Source organism: Catharus ustulatus, chromosome 2 (genome assembly GCF_009819885.2).
Source record: "Catharus ustulatus isolate bCatUst1 chromosome 2, bCatUst1.pri.v2, whole genome shotgun sequence".
In the NCBI taxonomy this organism is placed as follows: Eukaryota; Metazoa; Chordata; class Aves; order Passeriformes; family Turdidae; genus Catharus; species Catharus ustulatus.
The window spans coordinates 113,967,185-113,985,767 of record NC_046222.1 but is presented as its reverse complement, the minus strand read 5'-3'; the positions used below and the strand labels follow the sequence as shown (position 1 = coordinate 113,985,767).

General features: G+C 38.7%; 1 protein-coding gene across 11 annotated transcripts in view; it reads left to right on the top strand.

Moving 5' to 3' along the window:
- The window catches only part of DMD (dystrophin), a 1,072,200-nt gene that overhangs the window by 898,949 nt on the left and 154,668 nt on the right, over positions 1–18,583 (top strand). For all 11 annotated transcript variants that reach the window (XM_033051053.2, XM_033051056.2, XM_033051052.2 and 8 more), the window contains one exon: positions 11,283–11,429. In XM_033051053.2, coding sequence (XP_032906944.1) covers positions 11,283–11,429 — 147 coding nt within the window. The remainder of the gene's footprint in view (positions 1–11,282; positions 11,430–18,583) is intronic.

Below are 18,583 nucleotides of genomic sequence, written 5' to 3'. Positions count from 1 at the left end.
AGCTTTTTCCCTTGAGAGCTCAGAAAAGAAGAAAATTAATACCTGGCATTAGTTCATTTTTCATTTCATCTATTCAAATTTTAATAACCTTATTTTTAAAGAAATACTGAGTTAGTCTTCCAAATAGCAGGAAATAACTTTTGAAAAATGTAATGTTTTACTGATTTAGAAATACAGAATTCAGAATAGGAGAGAATTTAAAGGGAATTTGATTTTCTTTCTCCCCTGATGTTTTTCGTTTGAACTATTTTTATCCCAGAAGAGGATTTATATTCTACAGTAGTGCACTCTTGCTTGGTCATTTCTGAGTTTATAAAAATATATAGGATGGAAAATTAAATCAGCTGAAATCCATTTTGTCTCAACACCGCCTGTCCCCAGGAGCACTACAATCAAATAAAAATACAGGGTGAGTTTAAAAGCAAGCTAAGTGTAGCATATTGAGCTAGTGGCTGACAAACCAAGGTTTCAATGAAATTTGAGTCAGAGTACACTAAACCCCTCAAAGAAGAAATTAACTCACTTTGAATGGAAAAGGTGGAGTCTGTTAAACTGTCCTGGGACAGTTCAACCTTGTATGGTTCTAAATCTAAAATGAGAAGAAATGCTTTGGCCCATGAATACTTCTCCACTTGGACACTAAGTGAACTGAGGGGGAGAATCCTCAGTGCTGGGAATCTGCTGTGGCTCAGGTCTGGGACAATCCTCACCTTACTGTGCACATGGATCCTGCTCTGATTTAGCTGCAGCTGCTCCCTGTGTAAAACCTTCCCACAACAGAAATTCATCTGACACAGGAGAACTTTTCTCCCTAAGTCATCTCATATTTTCTTCACAGTGCTAGATGTTCTTTTCTGTCTCTTTCACTGGCTGTGAGAATTGAGGTTTAACATAAGCCAGTGCTAGCAGGAGACTCTTCTATTTGAGGGAATTCTTCACAAAAATGTCGTGCTGGCATGAGGCCACAGCCTTGTGTAAGTGCTGCTCAGAGACCAGGGAAACAGACTTTCTCTGTAGGCACAGTTGGCCTTTTCTTGAAATCTGCTTCATACTATGTGTGAGAACTACCCATGATGGAACATGTAAGGGCATGGCTCATGCTCCTAGTTCTGTCATACCTGAGTCCTAATGGGGTGCAGAGTGCAGAATTGAGGTATTCACAAATCCCAGAAATTGCATTCGTGAGTGCAGAACAAGTTGGCAGATGTTATTGAGAGGCCATTATCAATTGTCTTCAAGGGTTATGGCAGCTGGGAAAAATTCTTGCATCCTGGAAGAGAGCAAGTGTTGCTCTCACCTTCAAGTAAAACAGGAGGAAGGACACAGGGACTTACAGGTTATTCAGCCTCACCCAAATCCCTGGGAATGTGATGGAACAGCTAATCTTTTAAACCATCTCCAGGCACTTGAAGGACTAGAAAGTTGCATTGGAGGCAGGTTATATGTGAGGTATCACAGTGGTTGATCCTGAATCGATATCATTGAACATCTTCATTAATGAAATGGTCCCTGGGACAGAGCTCACCTTCAGTAATTTCCCACTTGATACAAAAGTGGGAGGAAAAACCGCTATGCCGGATGGGTGTGCTGTCATTCACGTGGACCTTGACAGCATGGAGAAATACCCTGAGGGGGATCTCGTGAAGTTCAGCAAGGAGAAAGGAGAAAGGAGAGGAGAGGAGAGGAGAGGAGAGGAGAGGAGAGGAGAGGAGAGGAGAGGAGAGGAGAGGAGAGGAGAGGAGAGGAGAGGAGAGGAGAGGAGAGGAGAGGAGAGGAGAGGAGAGGAGAGGAGAGGAGAGGAGAGGAGAGGAGAGGAGAGGAGAGGAGAGGAGAGGAGAGGAGAGGAGAGGAGAGGAGAGGAGAGGAGAGGAGAGGAGAGGAGAGGAGAGGAGAGGAGAGGAGAGGAGAATTAAGTTGCAAACAAGACCATATGCTGAAGTCAATAGTATGGATTTTATTTAACAGTAAAATGTGAGGTAGAGAGATAGAAAGAAATAGAAAAGGATCAAGGAGGGAAGAGAGAGGGGACAAAGAGAGTGAGAGAAAGAGATCAGATGGAATGATAGTCATCACCCATGGATCCAGCAATATCCTGTTGACCCCCCTTCACCCTGGGCTTCTCAGTGGTGGTGCTTCCCAAGCCACTCAAAACTTCTCACCATTTACACATTTTAGAAAAAAAAAAAAAAAAAAATCAATGCTCCTTGGCTACACTGTTCTCTAAAATGGTTACATGACTCCCTGCCTTCCAGTCTCATTAGTCCCATGCTTGTTCTTTCTCTTGGTTTGAGCCAGAGGCCCCCTGTCCTGAGTCAGTGGGCTATGGTCTCCCCCCACCAGACCCAGCCACAGCCAGCTGCCAGCACAGCTGCTGAGCTGACCTTCCCACAGACTCCTTGCAGTGAAACATCCTTCTCCCCAGCTCCATTTACCTTTCCTTAGACCTGAGATGGTTGGACAAGAGTGCCACCTTTATCTTATCTCATGTTCCTGTCAGATAGATTAACTCACAGTCCAAATTCCGGGAATCCAGAAGGCATATTTGGGATGAGATGGGTTTTGATGATCACAAATGTAGTTGTTTTTTTTGCGTGGTTTGCTACAGTGGCAAAGTCCTTCAGTGGCAAGTCCTTAACAGCATTTGAACAAATTGTGCTTTTTAAGTCTCTTACACACACCCTCATGGCAAAGAAGGCTGACAGCACCCTGGGGTGAAGGCTGACAGCACTTTGGGGTGCATCAGGCAGAACACTGCCGGCAGTTTGAGGGAGATGGTCCTTCCTCTCTGCTCAGCCTTGGTCACACCCGGGGGGCTGGGTCCAGTTTTGGGCTCTGGGGTATGAGAGTTATGGACTTCACTGGAACCAGTCCAGGGCAGGACCACAAATATGTTCAAGGACTGAATCCCCTTTCCTGTGAGGAGAGGCTGAGAGAACTGGGACAGCTCAGCCTTGAGACTCAAGGCACCTCAGTATCTTACTGATGTGTATAAATTCCTGATGAGAGAGAATGAGGAGAAAAGTGGGCTCCCCTTAGTACTGTCCACTGACAGAAGAGACAATGGGCACAAACTGAAACCCATCTATCTGAATATGAGAAGAGACCTGTGGATGTTCAAACACTGGCACAGGTTGCCCAGAGAAGTGGTGGAGTCTTGATCACTGGAGATATTTAAAACCTGACTGGACACAGTCCTGGGCAACTGGTCCTGCTCTGTGCAGAGGGGCTGGGCTAGATGATCTCAAGAGCTGCCTTCCAGCTTCAGCCAGTCTGTGATGACAGTTTAGAGTTTGTGAGAATGAAAACATTTTTTGGTGCATGCCTTTGCAATAATTTTCAGTACACATACAAAATTATTTAGAAACCATTATGCATTTAAACACTAATAACAGTGAGAAATTTGTGGCTTTGCCTTCAGTTTTTGTACATGTCCAAGCTTGTGCAGTCTTGAAAAGTTTATTAAGAACTGCAAAACTTTTAATTCCTTAATATAGTTCCTACAATGTTTAGTCCTGTATAAAGACATCAACTACTTAAATATTAAATACCACTGCTGGGAAACTAAAGATTATTTTCAAACTTTCGATGTTTTTTTCCTTCCTCTATAAAAAGCTGAGAAAAATGTTTTCAATTCCTTGTGTTTAGGCTTGTAAAAATGAACATTTGTGAAAGAGGATAGTATCTACTGAGGTCTTGCATTTACTGTCTCTAGGGGAAACTAACTTCAGGATCAATTTTAATTTCCAATGTTGTGCTCTAAGCATAAACATAGTGTTCAAATCAAAGGCTGGTGTTGCTATAATTGCCAGTCCATAAAATTTGAGAAATAAAAATCTAGAGATTATGCCAAATTGCCTTCAACATCTTATACAGGCATTGTGCCAGTTCCATCCATAACCAAATAGATAGAGACTCATTTCCAGAAGCTGGCACAGAGCATTTAAATCATTTGATGCATTGGTAAAATGAACGTTAAAGTCTCTTTTAACTCCTGCTTGCAACAAGAGAAGGGTACTGCAGTGTGTGCACTGTGAGATTCATGGTCCCTCCAACAATGAGTATGAGAAACACTAATGAGTCTTGATTTTTACCAGTATGTTCAGGGTGACTCAGGACAATAGAGCTGGGAAAAAATATCACACAATAGTGGTGGAGTAATTGTCCATATGTGTCTCATATAGATTTTTTTAAACACGTTTACAAGTCCAAGTGCTGTTAATGAGCATGAAGGACAGAATTACACACAAAATGGATCTGATCCCAAGCTACTTTTCACACCAGAAATGCTGCAGGTAAGCCAGAGCCAATAGGAGTAGTGACTATTTTAAATCATAATTGAAAAGCCTAACAGCTTGTTATAAGTTTCTTATTGAGTAATTGCATACCAGTTGCAAATAAATAATTTTTTTTATATTGCCTGTTTATTGAATACAATTTTTAAGACAAATACAGCTAAACTCAATCCCAGTACTACTGAGGTGTGCATAAGGATATATGATTTGTATCTATGCTGTTATATTCGTTTGTCAGATGCTAAGCAGCAGTGATTGCATACTCTTAAGGCAGTTGCATAAATTCTATTTGTTCTGACAAGGCACTATTGTGACTACATCTAAACACATGTGGTAGGTGTCTGGATCAGTAGGAATAAGGGCAGTAAATGTAAGAAAGCATTTTTAATGATCCATTGGCATTTTTCAATAGCAGACAATAAATAAAAAAGCAGTCCTCATTTCAGTTTTTTTTCTGTGCATAAGAAATACTTAATGTCCTGGGAATATACTTCCTCTTCGGGGTGTATTTTCCAAATGGCTTAATGGGCTTTAGTCACTCTATGAACACCATTAACAACAACTCCATTAACAACAGTGAGCTGAAATTACAGGCACCTGATTCAATTTTGGTTGGACTCCTGAGCTTTGTGTTTGACTTGTCAGCCAGTAGCAGGACATGTGGTTGAGGGAGAAGGGGGTTAAATGGAAAATGTGCATTGTAGAGTCAGTGTTCCTTCCGAACTTGATCTTGAAATTTGCCACAAAAACTTCATGTAGCTAGAAAAGCATATAATATTGATTATATATATATATTATAAATATATACTATATATTTTATATATGTATGCTTATCTATAGACATATATAAATATATATAATATATAAATAGAAGTGCAATGTACAATTAGTATAAAATATGTAATAATTATATTGAAATAAGCTTGTTTTCTTTTTTTTTCACTTCTACTTGAATGATTAGTGAATTTTCTTTCAGTTTTTATGAAACCAATTTATGAATCCTAAAAGAAAAAGCAAATCTTTTCATGGCATCGACAAAATCCCTCCCCTTTGGTGAATCTTTAAATAAAAAGACCTATATTTTTTCCTCTCTTCTGAACATTGGGCAGCCTTCCAAAGCAAAATCAGTCTGTGTTAGGGTTCCTTAAATAAAAGATAGGATAAAGCCACCCACGTGGCATGTGAAATGTGGAAGAAAAACATCTGAAAAAACCTAAGCATCAAATTTTCATTAACAGAGTTGGTATTCAGGAAAGAGGTGAGGGCCGTCTGGTGGGTTTTACCACCTTGGAATGGGACACAAATTTAATGGAAAATATGCAGAAAACAACTTCCAAATAATTTTGGGAGGCTTATCCTGCATCTTCTAAAATATGTTAGAAATTGATCTGTAATTGCAGACATGATCCTAAAATCCTTTTGGAATTGAAGTTCCAGCACTAAATAGAAATACATAAGAAACTCCGAGAGAATAACCAGTAGGGAAAAGATTTGGCTTGGTACTGAGCACTGCAAGTTCAAAACATTGCTATCATAATAGGGATCATTATGAACTAAAGGTCAGCATCTCTGCAGGGACAAAAATAACCCAAAAGATCCACTAGAGCAGTGTTCAGTTTTCAGTAAGAAAGCTGAACACAAATGAGGGAGCCTGCCGAAAAGGAACCAAAAGGACAAAGTGTGTGAAGGCAGCACAGAGGCACTGCATCCTGAGAACCAATCCATACCATCCAAATGGATTCAGAATGACCTGGAAAGATGGGGTGGCTAAACAGAATAATAAAGAAACCTATTTGAAGTAAAAATACAAAGAACGAATTATCTTGATTAAGATCATTAAATCACCAGAACCAGATGGCTGTTTGGTCAAGTGTCCAAATGGAAGTGTAAAATAGCTGTATCTATTAACAGCATTTTCTTATTTAAAATCAGGGGGTTTAATGAGGAGTGATGAGGAACACACATGGTGATAATTTTCAAATAGTGCATGTAGTGAGGCCTGGGACCTACAGACAAGGAAATCTGGGAAAGTATATTCTGTAGAAGAGATAACAGTTTTGTAAAAGTAGATGTGCCTTTCATCTCCAACTGTGCTTTTAAGGAAACATGAGCATAATGTTTAAGGGGCTGCATATAGGTCATTTGCCATTCCCCAGGGATTTTAAGGATGTCTTCCAGCAAAGAAACTAAGTTCCAGTGAGACAACAGAAAAGGTCTTCTGGTGGATAAATAACCAATTATTTGCTGATTTCCTGTAAAAGATGGAAAACTAAAAGCACAGGTCAGTTTTCCCAAATAGGAAGGTGATGTGCTCCAGAAGGTCTGCTCTGTCCAGCATGTACATAAATTAACTGGAAAGGAAAATTATTAACGCAGTGGCACATCTTGATGACACAAACCTATTCAAAGTACTTAAGGTGAGGACAGATTCAAATAGCTATGGAAAGCCTTTACAGTGGTGATAAATCTCAAGCAAAATGTAAGAAAAGCTATCCTAGCTTTCTGTGTACAGTAATGATCTCTTTAGGCCTTTCAAACATTCCTTTAGCACCCATGAAAGAGATCTTGGAATCATAATCAGGAGTCGCTGAAATCATCACATCAATGCTCAGGACTGTTCAGAAGGCCAAATGCAATGTGAGGAATTACTGGAGGCTACTTAAAAAGCAGAAAATATCATGGTGCCACAGTGTAAGTCCCTGTTGCTTCTATGTATATTGTAGGAAGTGTTTGGGATCCCCAATCTAAAAACAATTATAGCAGACTAGGTATCCAAAGACAGAATAAATGGTGCTGGAGTGGGGTTTGTCTTATTTTTCAGGTGTCAGATAGCTGTGAGTTACTTGCCTAGGCTCTGTATATACTCAATTAAAATCTGCTCATTTCTGTTGCAATTCAGAATGTGATTCTTGCCATCCTACAGTAAAACCTTACATTATGTTCAATTCCTGGTTTTGATTAGCTGTGGAATGTAAAGGAACCATGTAAGTATAAAGGCAACTCACTCAGATGTACATACCTTGTACATACCCACATTTAATCATATTTATCTCAATCTGTGCATCTTAAGCATAAATAATGAAAAAAACATGATGTAGGTCTTGTACATCCTGACACAGCACAAAGTCCACTAGGAGTGGTTGAGCTAAGATTTAGGGGAGGTCACAGGTAGGTCTTCAGAAATAGGTTTAAAAACCCAAAAACTCTAACCTAAATGTTCAACTTACCATAGGATACTTTGGATCATAAAAGCCTGTGTTAGTCCAAAAATCAAGTACGTAATTCCTTGGAAAAGATTCCATCAAGATCTGTTTGACATAAAAATACAGCTTCTGGCTCCATGATCTCTGAGACTCATGTTGCTGAGCTGGAAGAGTACAAGAGACAGGGAAGCTGATGCTTTCCTCTGCTTTCTTCCTTAAGGAATTATATTGGCTACTCTCAGACAAGGGACTGGGCAAGATGAGCTTTTCATCTGGCTGATTATGGCCACTGTGTGTTCTCTAGACTTTTAGTATGTGTCTGGTTAGGATGTCTGGGGTATGTGCCTTCTAGAGTCCTTGCTCATTTTCCAAGGCATTTTGAAATATTTTCTAACAAGACTGTACGGATCATTTAAAATCCAATCTACCACCTACAGTATCACAAACCATTGAAATTCTGTCTTGCATAAGGACAGTTATAATGAAGATAATTTGGGGCCGGTTGTCCTATGCTGTTCACACTGTGAACTCATTTGCACTCTGAGCAATTTAATGGGTACATCTCCTTGTGATAGTAATACACTACTATTCACCGTGTACGTTGGTTTTTAAATTACCAGCAATATAATTCTTTAATATTTTCCAATATAAGCCTGTTATATATTTAGTGTTCTTCATGCAGAAGAAAGAAAAACAGAGAAACTCAACCAGTACTAAACAAAATGGTTATTATAAATATAAATATTTCTGTAACACATTTCCAGTAAAAATTCTAAATTTTTGCTTCTACAGATGCTTAGCTCTAGAAACATGGATTCTGACTGATGGACTGGTTGTGATAAACTATTGATTAAAGCAGGCTTACAGTTCCTGGCTTCTTAATAATACAGAGTCATATTCCAAATCTTTCCATGGTTATTTTTCTTTTTTCTGTCTACAGTTTTCTGATTGTAAGCTTACTGGCATTAATTAGATAGCTGTTCATTCCTTAGCATTCTTTTTTTTTTCGTTCTTGCTGCTTATCGCGTTTGGATTTGGCCAGCTAATAAAAACACTAGCAAAAATTCTGGTTGAACAACAATAGAATACAGAATATTGAATTTAAAGGCAAAGCTGTGGTATTTTGTGCATTGGAATATTATTATCAAACTGCAAAAATCATTATCCTTGCAGCACAAAAAAATTAATTAGGCCATTGATTGAAGAGAAGGCAGAAGATGAGTTTTCTTCTTTACTTCCATGTCTGTGTCATTTCCTCCAGTGTTAGTTATTACAGGTATTTAAATGAGACCAGTACTTTCAAGTCCACAATGCAGATGCAAATAATTGGTCTGAAATCAGCCATTTTCTTTAATGTATGTTTTAAAACAAGTGTCTGATAAGACCTGTGTGCTTTGCTGGAGCAGTGATGTTTTTCAATTGGAAACCTGATCCTAATCCCATACAAATAACAGAAAATTAACTTGATTTAGTACAGGAACTGCATTAAAGTCCATTGTAGTGTAGGAACTAATCTTTGCATCTATTGATTGGCATTTACTCTATCCATGTTTTTTTATTTTATATACTTATTTATTGTGGGTACTTAATTTTTATTATCTATTACCTTTATTATATATTTTCTCTTATAAGATATCTAAATATATATACATGTATGTCTATATTTTATGCAAAGTGGTTCATTGGTGACACTATTAGGGGTGTTCTCAACAAAGCAACACGGTAGGAACTGAGTTGATGATCCCAAATATAAACCACAGAGTCATGGCCAGGCACCTTGGGCCATGAAAATAGCAGATCACAGGGAAAAAAAGCAGTAAAACAACCATTCAGAAGTGAAGTGCTCAGATAGCAGTGTATATATTTCTTCAGCCTTTGAGGCTTTTGCTTTACAACAACAAATGTCTACTTTTACAGCATGTTGTTTGTTCTCTGAACTCAATTGCTAACTAAAAAGTTCAGGGTAAGCACATATATAACTCTCTAGGGTAAAACCAAACGTGAGCTATCTTCCTTTTCTTTGTATTTCAGAGCTTGCTCAGCACTGTACTGTAAATCAGTTCTCACCAGTAATGTCAGTTCTACTCCAATGGTATAAAACTGGTGAAATGGGGAAGTCAACTGTTATGTCATGAACTTGATGTATGCATCTTTTGGCATTTGAATAGTTCTCTGCAATTCTTTACTAAACACATATCCCTTCTGATGGTGTATTTTAAAGCTTGATCATTAGAGTCATTCGCTGTACGAGTACCACTTAAGTCAGTCTAATTCCTTATGTTGCAGGGTAATTTAACATAATTTATGGAAGTCAAGTCTGGTTTTAAAAGACATTTGAGGAACAATTTTTCAATGATATTTACCTTTAGTGCTCTTTATGTCATTCTAATGTCTATGAATATCTTAATATCATTTACTCTTAAGGTTCACTGGATGGGCTTTTTTTACTTTATTTTGCATCATCTGTTAGTGAAACGATTACTAGGCAATAATTTCAGGTTATTTGATGATTTAAAATGAGATGCATGTGGTTTATATTAAAAATGCTGAGAGAAAGGAGCTATAAGGCAGACTAATATAGCAAGTAAATTATTCTGCAGACATCATATGGCCATAAAACACGATCCTTAGAATGACAGAATTTGTCCCTTAGAAATGACTCATTGTTACATTTTGACATATTTTATCACATTAAAAATTCATAAATGTCTCCTTAGAAAAGATAAATATGGAGCAGTAGAAGATCTACATAGAGGTTCCTCTCTTTGATAAAGTCATGGTGCCCTGAATTTACCCTGATACATCATGGAGACATCCTCATCAGGTGGTTGATTTTAAAAGAAGAAGATTGTAACTAGCAGATTCTGGTTTTCAAATACATTACTGAAATTATTAGCTAAACTGCTTTTATGCATAGTTTTAAAGGTTATCTTAAAACATTAATTTAATTTATTATTTTAAATACGATTCATGTAAGCCAGTTTGAGATACAAAGCAAATTTTTAGCAAATTTTTTCTTTTTCTCTCTCTCTCTCTCTTCTTTTTTTCTTTTTAATGGACTTCCCGTTATTAATCTTTTATTTGTAACACACGCAATACCCATGGTAAAACAATGGCCTTATTGGGGTCTGAAAAAGTTTCTTCTTTTTCCACTTGTTGTATTTGGGAACAGTTCTCTCCCTCTGCTTCCCTGTGTTGAACTGCACTCATCACTCCTATCTATCCTGGCTGAACATGTTACACACAAGTAAAGCATGAAGCAGGAACACAAGTGTGCTCTGCAGTGCACTTCCCAGTGGGTGTACTGGTTAGAAATCCAGCTAAACTGGCCAAAAGTGGCTATGAAGGTTCCAAATTCATGGCACCTTCTGAAATACACTGAAGAAATAAAGTCCATACAAACTTAAAAAAACAGCCTGGTTACTGAATCATGACCATATGCTCTTTCCTTTCAGCTTGGCATGCAATAATATCTTTAAGTTACTAATCAGCTGGTAGCAGAGCCAATAGTTTTTGAAGTTAGGTCTGATATTTATCTATATCTATCTATATCTATATCTATATCTATATCTATATCTATATCTATATCTATATCATCTATATCTATATCTATATCTATATCTATCTATATCTATCTATATATCTATATCTATATCTATATCATCTATATCTATCTATATCTATATCTACATCTATCTATCTATATCTATCTCTCTCTCTCTCTCTATATATATATATATCTAATCTATCATCTATATCTATATCTATATTTATTTGATTCACGCAGGTTTATCGAGCAGAGCTTGTTCCCCTTAAAGAAAAGGTGCATCACGTCAATGAGCTCGCTCACCGCTTCACTCCCTCTGATATTCAACTCTCCCAGTACAATCTCAGCTGTGTGGAAGACCTAAACACAAGGTGGAAAGTGCTACAGGTATGTTTCACATTACTTTTTTTCTTTATGCTGCATTTACAGTAATTTCACGACTATAAGGTGCACCCTTTTGACTAAAATTTTCCCTGGAACCCGGAAGTGCGCCTTATAGTCCGGTGCGCCTTATCTGATGGACAAAGTTCAAAAAAATTGCCTAGCCGGAAGTGCGAGCTGCGAGCCACGGGGGGAGCCAGCAGGGCCATGGCTGCCAGGTGGAGGTGGGGCGGAGCAGGGGCGGGCACGCCCCGGCCCTGTGGAGGTGGAGCCGCCCCTCCAGAGGCACGCCCGGGCCCCGTGCAGGCGGAGCCGCTCCTACACAGGCACACCCCAGCCCCGTGCAGGCGGAGCCGTCCCTCCAGAGGCACACCCCGGCCCCGTGCAGGCGGGACGGCCCCTCTAGAAGCACCCCCCGGCCCTGTGGAGGTGGAGCTGCCCCTCCACAGGCACCCCCTGGCCCCGTGGAGGCGGCACGGCCCCTACAGAGGCACGCCCGGGCCTCGTGGAGGCAGAGCCGCCCCTCCACAGGCACCCTCCAGCCCCGTGGAGGCGGAGCCGCCCCTCCACAGACACCCACTGGCCCCGTGGAGGCGGAGCCGCCCCTCCACAGGCACCCACCGGCCCCGTGCAGGCAGCACGGAGAGGTGGTGGCCATAGCCCGGCCCCGGAGAGGCAGCACGGAGGGGCGGCGGCCATAGCCCGGCCCCGGAGAGGCAGCACGGAGGGGTGGCGGCCATGCCCCGGCCCCGCCGGATGCAGGCGGGCCTGGGGCCCCGCGGCACCGCCCCTTGCCAGGTACAGGCGGGCCCGGGGGCCAATGACTGCCGGGTTGAGGCGGGGCCTCGGCCAGCAACCGCGCGGAGGGAGCTGGGGGCGGAGCCTCGCTGCAAAAAAAAAGTGCGCCCTATAGTCCGGTGCGCCTTATCTGATCTACAAAGTTGCGAATTTTGCCAACTCCCGGCGGGTGCGCCTTATAGTCCGGTGTGCCTTATGGTCGTGAAATTACTGTAAGTAAATATTTCTATTTCTCTGTGCTTTGTTCCCTGTGGGATAGCACCAAAGGAGTGCTAAAGACTAAAAGGAAGGAAAACAAGAAAATGTTTTGTTGCCACCATTCATAAATGCATTAGACAGAGGCCCAACCTGATATTGTAGATGGTTTAATAATATAAAGGGCAAGCCACATGTTTTCAAAGATAATACATTCAAAGATAATACATTCTCTTCCACAGAGCTCAGGAAACATTGTGAACAATTCACTTTTCACTGTAAATCATTGCTTTGATTTATCAAATCCAGATATTTGGGAAAAATCCATCTTTTCATCTTCTCTGAAGACACTTGGAGACAGTATGTCAGGGTGAGATGGTATTGCTGATAGAACAGATAGTTAATTGAAATATTATGGTTTACTCTCTTTTTTCATTTTTACTTAAATGTCATCTGGAAGATACAGAGAGTAAGGTGAAAGCACTCCAGTAAATTTTTAAACACATCCTGAGGGAAAAAGACATAAGTAACTTTGAAAGATTATGATATACTAAAGGCCAAATTGTGACCCTTGGAAAGAGGAAAGACACATCTGTTCCTGTAATAAAAGAGATCAGAGTTTGAAATATATTGAGAGGCAGAGCTCATTTTTTTAGAAGAGAATAAAATAGCATAGACTGCAATAGAATAGATCAATTGGAACAAATACACAATTATTTAGACCAACTGCTCCACATACAAGATCTGCTGGACACTCACACCCAATGGCACATTTAGACTATTATGTATTTTTCCATCTTAGGGCTAGACGTTTTTATGTATGACCAGTGCTCCACTTAGATATGATACCCTTTATAGAAAACTGAAATTTTGGCCATGTAATGGGAAAAGCAAAAATTAAAATTGTTTTTGTTTCATACAAAATCATTCTCCTTCTAAGGTATGTTCCTGTTTATTTCTGGTTTTACAGTTTTCGAGTATTTTCCTTTTCATTCTGGGGGTTTTGTGGTATATTTATTTATCTATTTATTTATTGCTTTTGTCATGCTAATGTCACATAAAATATCAACTTCACACTTTAGTATTTTCATCATCTTTTTTTCTGTATATTTCAGTTTATTTTCATGTGTTTTTCATTCACACTGGTTGTGTTTTCTCTCAGGTTTTTCTTAATTCTTATTTAAAAACCAATTCTTTCTGTGTTCTTATTCTTCTCTGTCTTTCCCCATTTTGCTTCCCTTATTTCTCTTTCGTTTTTCTTCTGTACTCCCCTTGTTTCTATCCTCAGTTTGCTTCTCCTTTTCTCCATCCTCCAAGGTTAGATCTCTGTCTCTCTCTCCCCTTGCCATATTCCTACCTAATGGGGAAAGTATTTCTTATCCATGTCCCCCATTTCCTAGAAAATATCACTGCAGGAAAATCATAAAACAGAGAGTTCTGTGCTATTGCTTGCCAGAGAGATACTCATCCTTGGTTATACGTGGGGAAAGTGCATAAAGATAAAATTTATCACATCAGAAACACCAGAGAATTCTAATGTCAGGAGAAAGTCAAAGAGTATTTTGTAAAGAAGATAATCATGTCTCACTTGTTTCTTTATTAACACTGGGAACTTGCATAAGATTAAAGAAGGAAATGTATCATCTTAAGCCAAATCTTACAGAGATTTAATATTAAATTCATTTTATAGTCATAAGGCCAACTATAGTCAGTCATTTGCAGTATTGCACAGTGGTTCTACAGTGAGATTAGTGCTGTTAGTGAATGGAATCAAATATTCCTCCAGAATCTTCCCAGAATTTCATTTTTATTTTTGCAGTAAGGCATGTTTGCCATTAATTTACTTGGTTTGTATTCAATTTTAGTGAATATACTCTGGAGTATTACTGGCACAGAAATATAGAGAAAGCACTCAACCACTCACAGACTCAACCAGTCCTGGTTTTGAAGTGTGTTGTGGAGTGCATTTCATTAATGAAAGCTGATGCACTCAGCTCAGTCACTGAAAACTGTGTCATCTTCTGTGGATTTAGAGTAGCTTCATGCCTTTAATAGAGTAGTTTTGAGGAAAATATGCTGGTTATTTTTTTATTTTTCTTGAACACGAAGGAAGATGAAATCTTTCCAAGATTCATCTTGGAAATGTTATGATGTTGTTAATTTCACAAGGAGCTCTCATGTGTGCTTCAAACAGGGTATGCAATGAGCTCATCCTGGGGCAGAACAAGTCTTACAAAGCCTTGCTTACTTGCAGTTGACATTTAGGGAGTCAGGAATCCCCTAAAAGAGGTGGGAGTTAGATCTCACTTATTCAGAGATCTGGTTGGTGTAATGAGTGATAGGGCAAAGCTCCTGACATGTAAAAGAATTTACAAGTAACCCACAGAGAGCGTAGCCTCCAATTATCAAGAAAGATTTTTTTGGTTTAAATCAAACTTTCTTTGCTTTTGTTTAGAATAGTACCTTTAATAAGCTGAAAAATACAGTAAGAACTGTCTTTCATCCAAAAATGTATCTATTAAGATATTTTGCTATGGTATTATACTCTAGTGCTTTTGTTTTTGAAAGGTGGCAGTTTGTGGGTGGTTGTCTTTGAGCACATCAAAAATCTAGAGCTAAATCAGCCCAAGGTCTTTCCCAATCTAAACTATTCTGTAATTCTGTGATTTATATACATATATGTATAACGATTGCCAAGAAGCATAAGCCCTAATTTCATTCCTAACTCCTCAGCTCATCTTGCACCAGTAGCAAAGATTCTGCAGGATGTGGGGATTTGAAGATTCTTGTGGTGCAAGAAACATGCTGCCATTTGTTAGAAGGTCCAGGCACAACTATTACTCTGTTCCCTTGAAGAGCACTCAGTGCTTGCAGGAGCTGTGAAGAGCCAGCAGGCTTTTATACCCCTGCAGGCAGTTATCTGAAGTCATATCATCATTTTATTGTATTCTGCTGAGGATAGGGTCTTTACTGAGCTGCATAATGCACACTACTGTAATAAGCAGTGCTGCAATTAATTATTTCAAAAACCAGCTTCTTCTGTGTGCTTCACAAATATTAGCTGATTTTTTCAATCTGTGGTGAGAAATACGAATGAATCTTACCACCTGTATTTCCAGAGGTACTAATATCAAGAATATGAAAGCCAAAAAGGAAATCCCTTCTTCCCTGAAATCAGTGTAAAATTGTCACTATGCAGCAAAGGGAATCTGTAAAGAGCTGAGTCACAGGAATTCTGGGCAGAGGTCCCCAGCTCACACCTTGCTTTTATAGGGGTTGGACACCAAGGCAAGGAAGTTGCAGCAAAATATAAGATGAAATCAGCAGTGACCTACTGTAGCAGGTTTTAAATTTGGGCTTTTTAAAATTTTACTTCACCTTCTATCTTTCATGCCTTCTCCAAGGAAAATATCCTACTGAAAAATGAATAACAACAAAAAAACTTGTGTAAAAAAATGTCTTCTTCAAGTCTCTTGCAGTTGAATTGAACCAAGTTCACTTTTTAAAATTGAAATTAGTGATGGTTTCCGGAAATAAACTTCATGTCTAAACCGTGGAATTAAAATTTGAAAGTGATGAATCATATTCTCTCATATAATTTTTTAGAGAAAAGAAAAGCCTCTTGCTTTACAGTTCAGTTGTCCAATTGGTAATGCATAGGATCCTCATACACAAAAGCTCTAGTCATATACTTAAACAGAGTACTTCCCTTAATTGTTCTACATCTTAAAATACCACTAGAGTTATTTATTATCAAACCATGAGTGTAAATTGGGGTTAAAATTGATAGATTTACAGATGATGCAAGAGTAGCAAGAAAGATGTTTCTTCCTCTGTATGAGACAGAGAATGTCATGGCTACATGAATGGGTGATATAAAAGGCAGTAAGATTTTTATTTGTTTATATTTTTATTTTATATTTATATATTATATCTTTCTGTTACCTTAGCAGTTTCTCTTTCCAGTGTGGTATTTCATTAATTTTAATAACTAATTTGTTTCTATTTCTTTGGGGTTTTTTCCTCTTTTTTAAACTATATTTTGACATACGTCATCTGTTAGGAGCTGAAAAAAATGGAAGACAACTTTTCCAAATATATGGAGCCAAAATTCTAGCTCGGTTAGAATTATAGTAGGTAAGTCAAGACTAAAATCAAGGTGCTTTTCAGCCTTGAAATTTGAAATTATTTTGTAGTTGAAGACTTTATCTTCCCAGCAGAGGGAGATTTTGATCCTTTTTGGAAGTTGAGTTTTCTCATCAGACTACTTAGTTAAAATGTGGGTTTGTATGTTCCATGAGAACAGGAACTTCTGCCAAACCCACAATTGTTACAGCTCTGTAATGGTCTCTTATTTGTTTAATTGGCTATGCCAGTTGGCTGCAAAAGTCATAGACCCAAGCATTTTTCCTCATTTCAGTTAGATTGAGTCTCAGATTTTTTCAATGTTTGTGTGCAAAATTATGCATATAGAATTCATTTTGCAGTGATTTGCTGTTTAGAAATCCTTCTTTAGAAATTCTGTAAGTTAGTGGAGGAAGGCCAACTGTCAGTATTGGGATTCAATTCTACTAATGAAGCCTGTGTCGAAAATTGGAAATATTCCTTCCTAAATTAGAAGGACACCTTCACTGTGGCATCTTTAGGGCAGTCAGTGAAAGCAAGTGTGTAACTATAAACAGGAATGGTTATCATCCACAGACATGAGAGCAGGAAAACTAATAAAACCTTACTAAATTTATGATGTGTGTGATGAATTTCACTTTGCTGGAAATTACAAATGCTTTAATCATTTTTTTGTAAAGGAGGTGCATTGATTTTGAGGGCTTTGTTATCCTCTTTTGACTTCCTTTACTTTGAAATTTTTCCTTTATAAAGATGTTTTGAAGAACCATGCAGAAAAATAGCAATTTACCCTACTTTATATTCTTATTAAAATATGCATCTGTAGATTTCTTTCTATGTATTCTTTCTCATAAATGTATGTCAGTGCAGGGGATTATAAAAGTTGAGTTATGCGGTTTGTATGTGAAAAGAAAAACACCTAAAATTTATCAAAAGTAAGAAAATATGTTACACGTGCATCTTAAATTTAGCACTCTCTTGTACAACCTTTGCATATACAATATATCCTGCAAGATCTCCATTTATCTATTTGATGGATAAATGATAGGAAAAGAATGGGCATATTAGTTGATATATGTAAGTCTCATTTCCTTATAAAGGAAGACTTGAACAATTTACTTCCACCTGTCAGCAGTTATAGATTATGTTTGGCAGCACACATCCATATGACTCATACCAGACTATATTTAGGATACTGAGGAAAACAGAGTTTGTTACACTGTTGAAAATATATTCACTGGAAACCAACATCGACTAGTTCTGTTGGGTTTTAGTCAAGTTGTTTTAGCTAAATCAGTTTTTAGCTCTTTAACTTATTTACCCACCACCACTGAAACTGTATTCTTTTGTGTTCATGATCTCTAATACCTGATCATTTCAAAACCATTATTTGAAATAATTTCTGTAGAAGTCCCTTTGACAAGGAGTGTGGAAGTTACGTTTGAAGAATTAAGGTTCTGAGTTTCAGTCCTATACAGAGGTGTAGACCACAAGAGTTAGAAGATTTTACCTTGGATTCCAAAATTGCACAGATAGCTTTGGGGTTTTTTGTACAAATTGAAAGAATATGGCCTGATTTTTTTCAACACCTTTTTAGGCGTGTGACCTAATTCCAATCAGCTATGTTTAGGCTGCTCATTATGAAAAATTAGAGTTGTTTAAGGTAAGAATCTATGAGGGAGAATAGCTGGGAAGTGCACAAGGTTAGCAGCAGTCAGACTAGTGAAAGCAAACAAGGACCAAACAAAAATGAACCTTGCAATTATAAGTCAATCCCCAGTCCTAGCTCCACACCACAGGCCCTTTTCCTTCCCAAAACGTTATCAGCTGTCAGAGCTCATAATCTGCAGGTTGGAGCTGGCCAAAGCAACAGGAGAGGACAGGAGTGCACAGGGTGGGTCAGGGCAGATCTGGCAGGTCAGGGCTGCTGGGTCTGTGCAATTTGTGCTGCTCCACACCCTGGAGGGGCTGCAGGCTGCTGACACAGATCCTCTGCCCGTGCAGAGGGTTCAGAGGGTTGAGGCGAGGCTGGAGCAGATGCA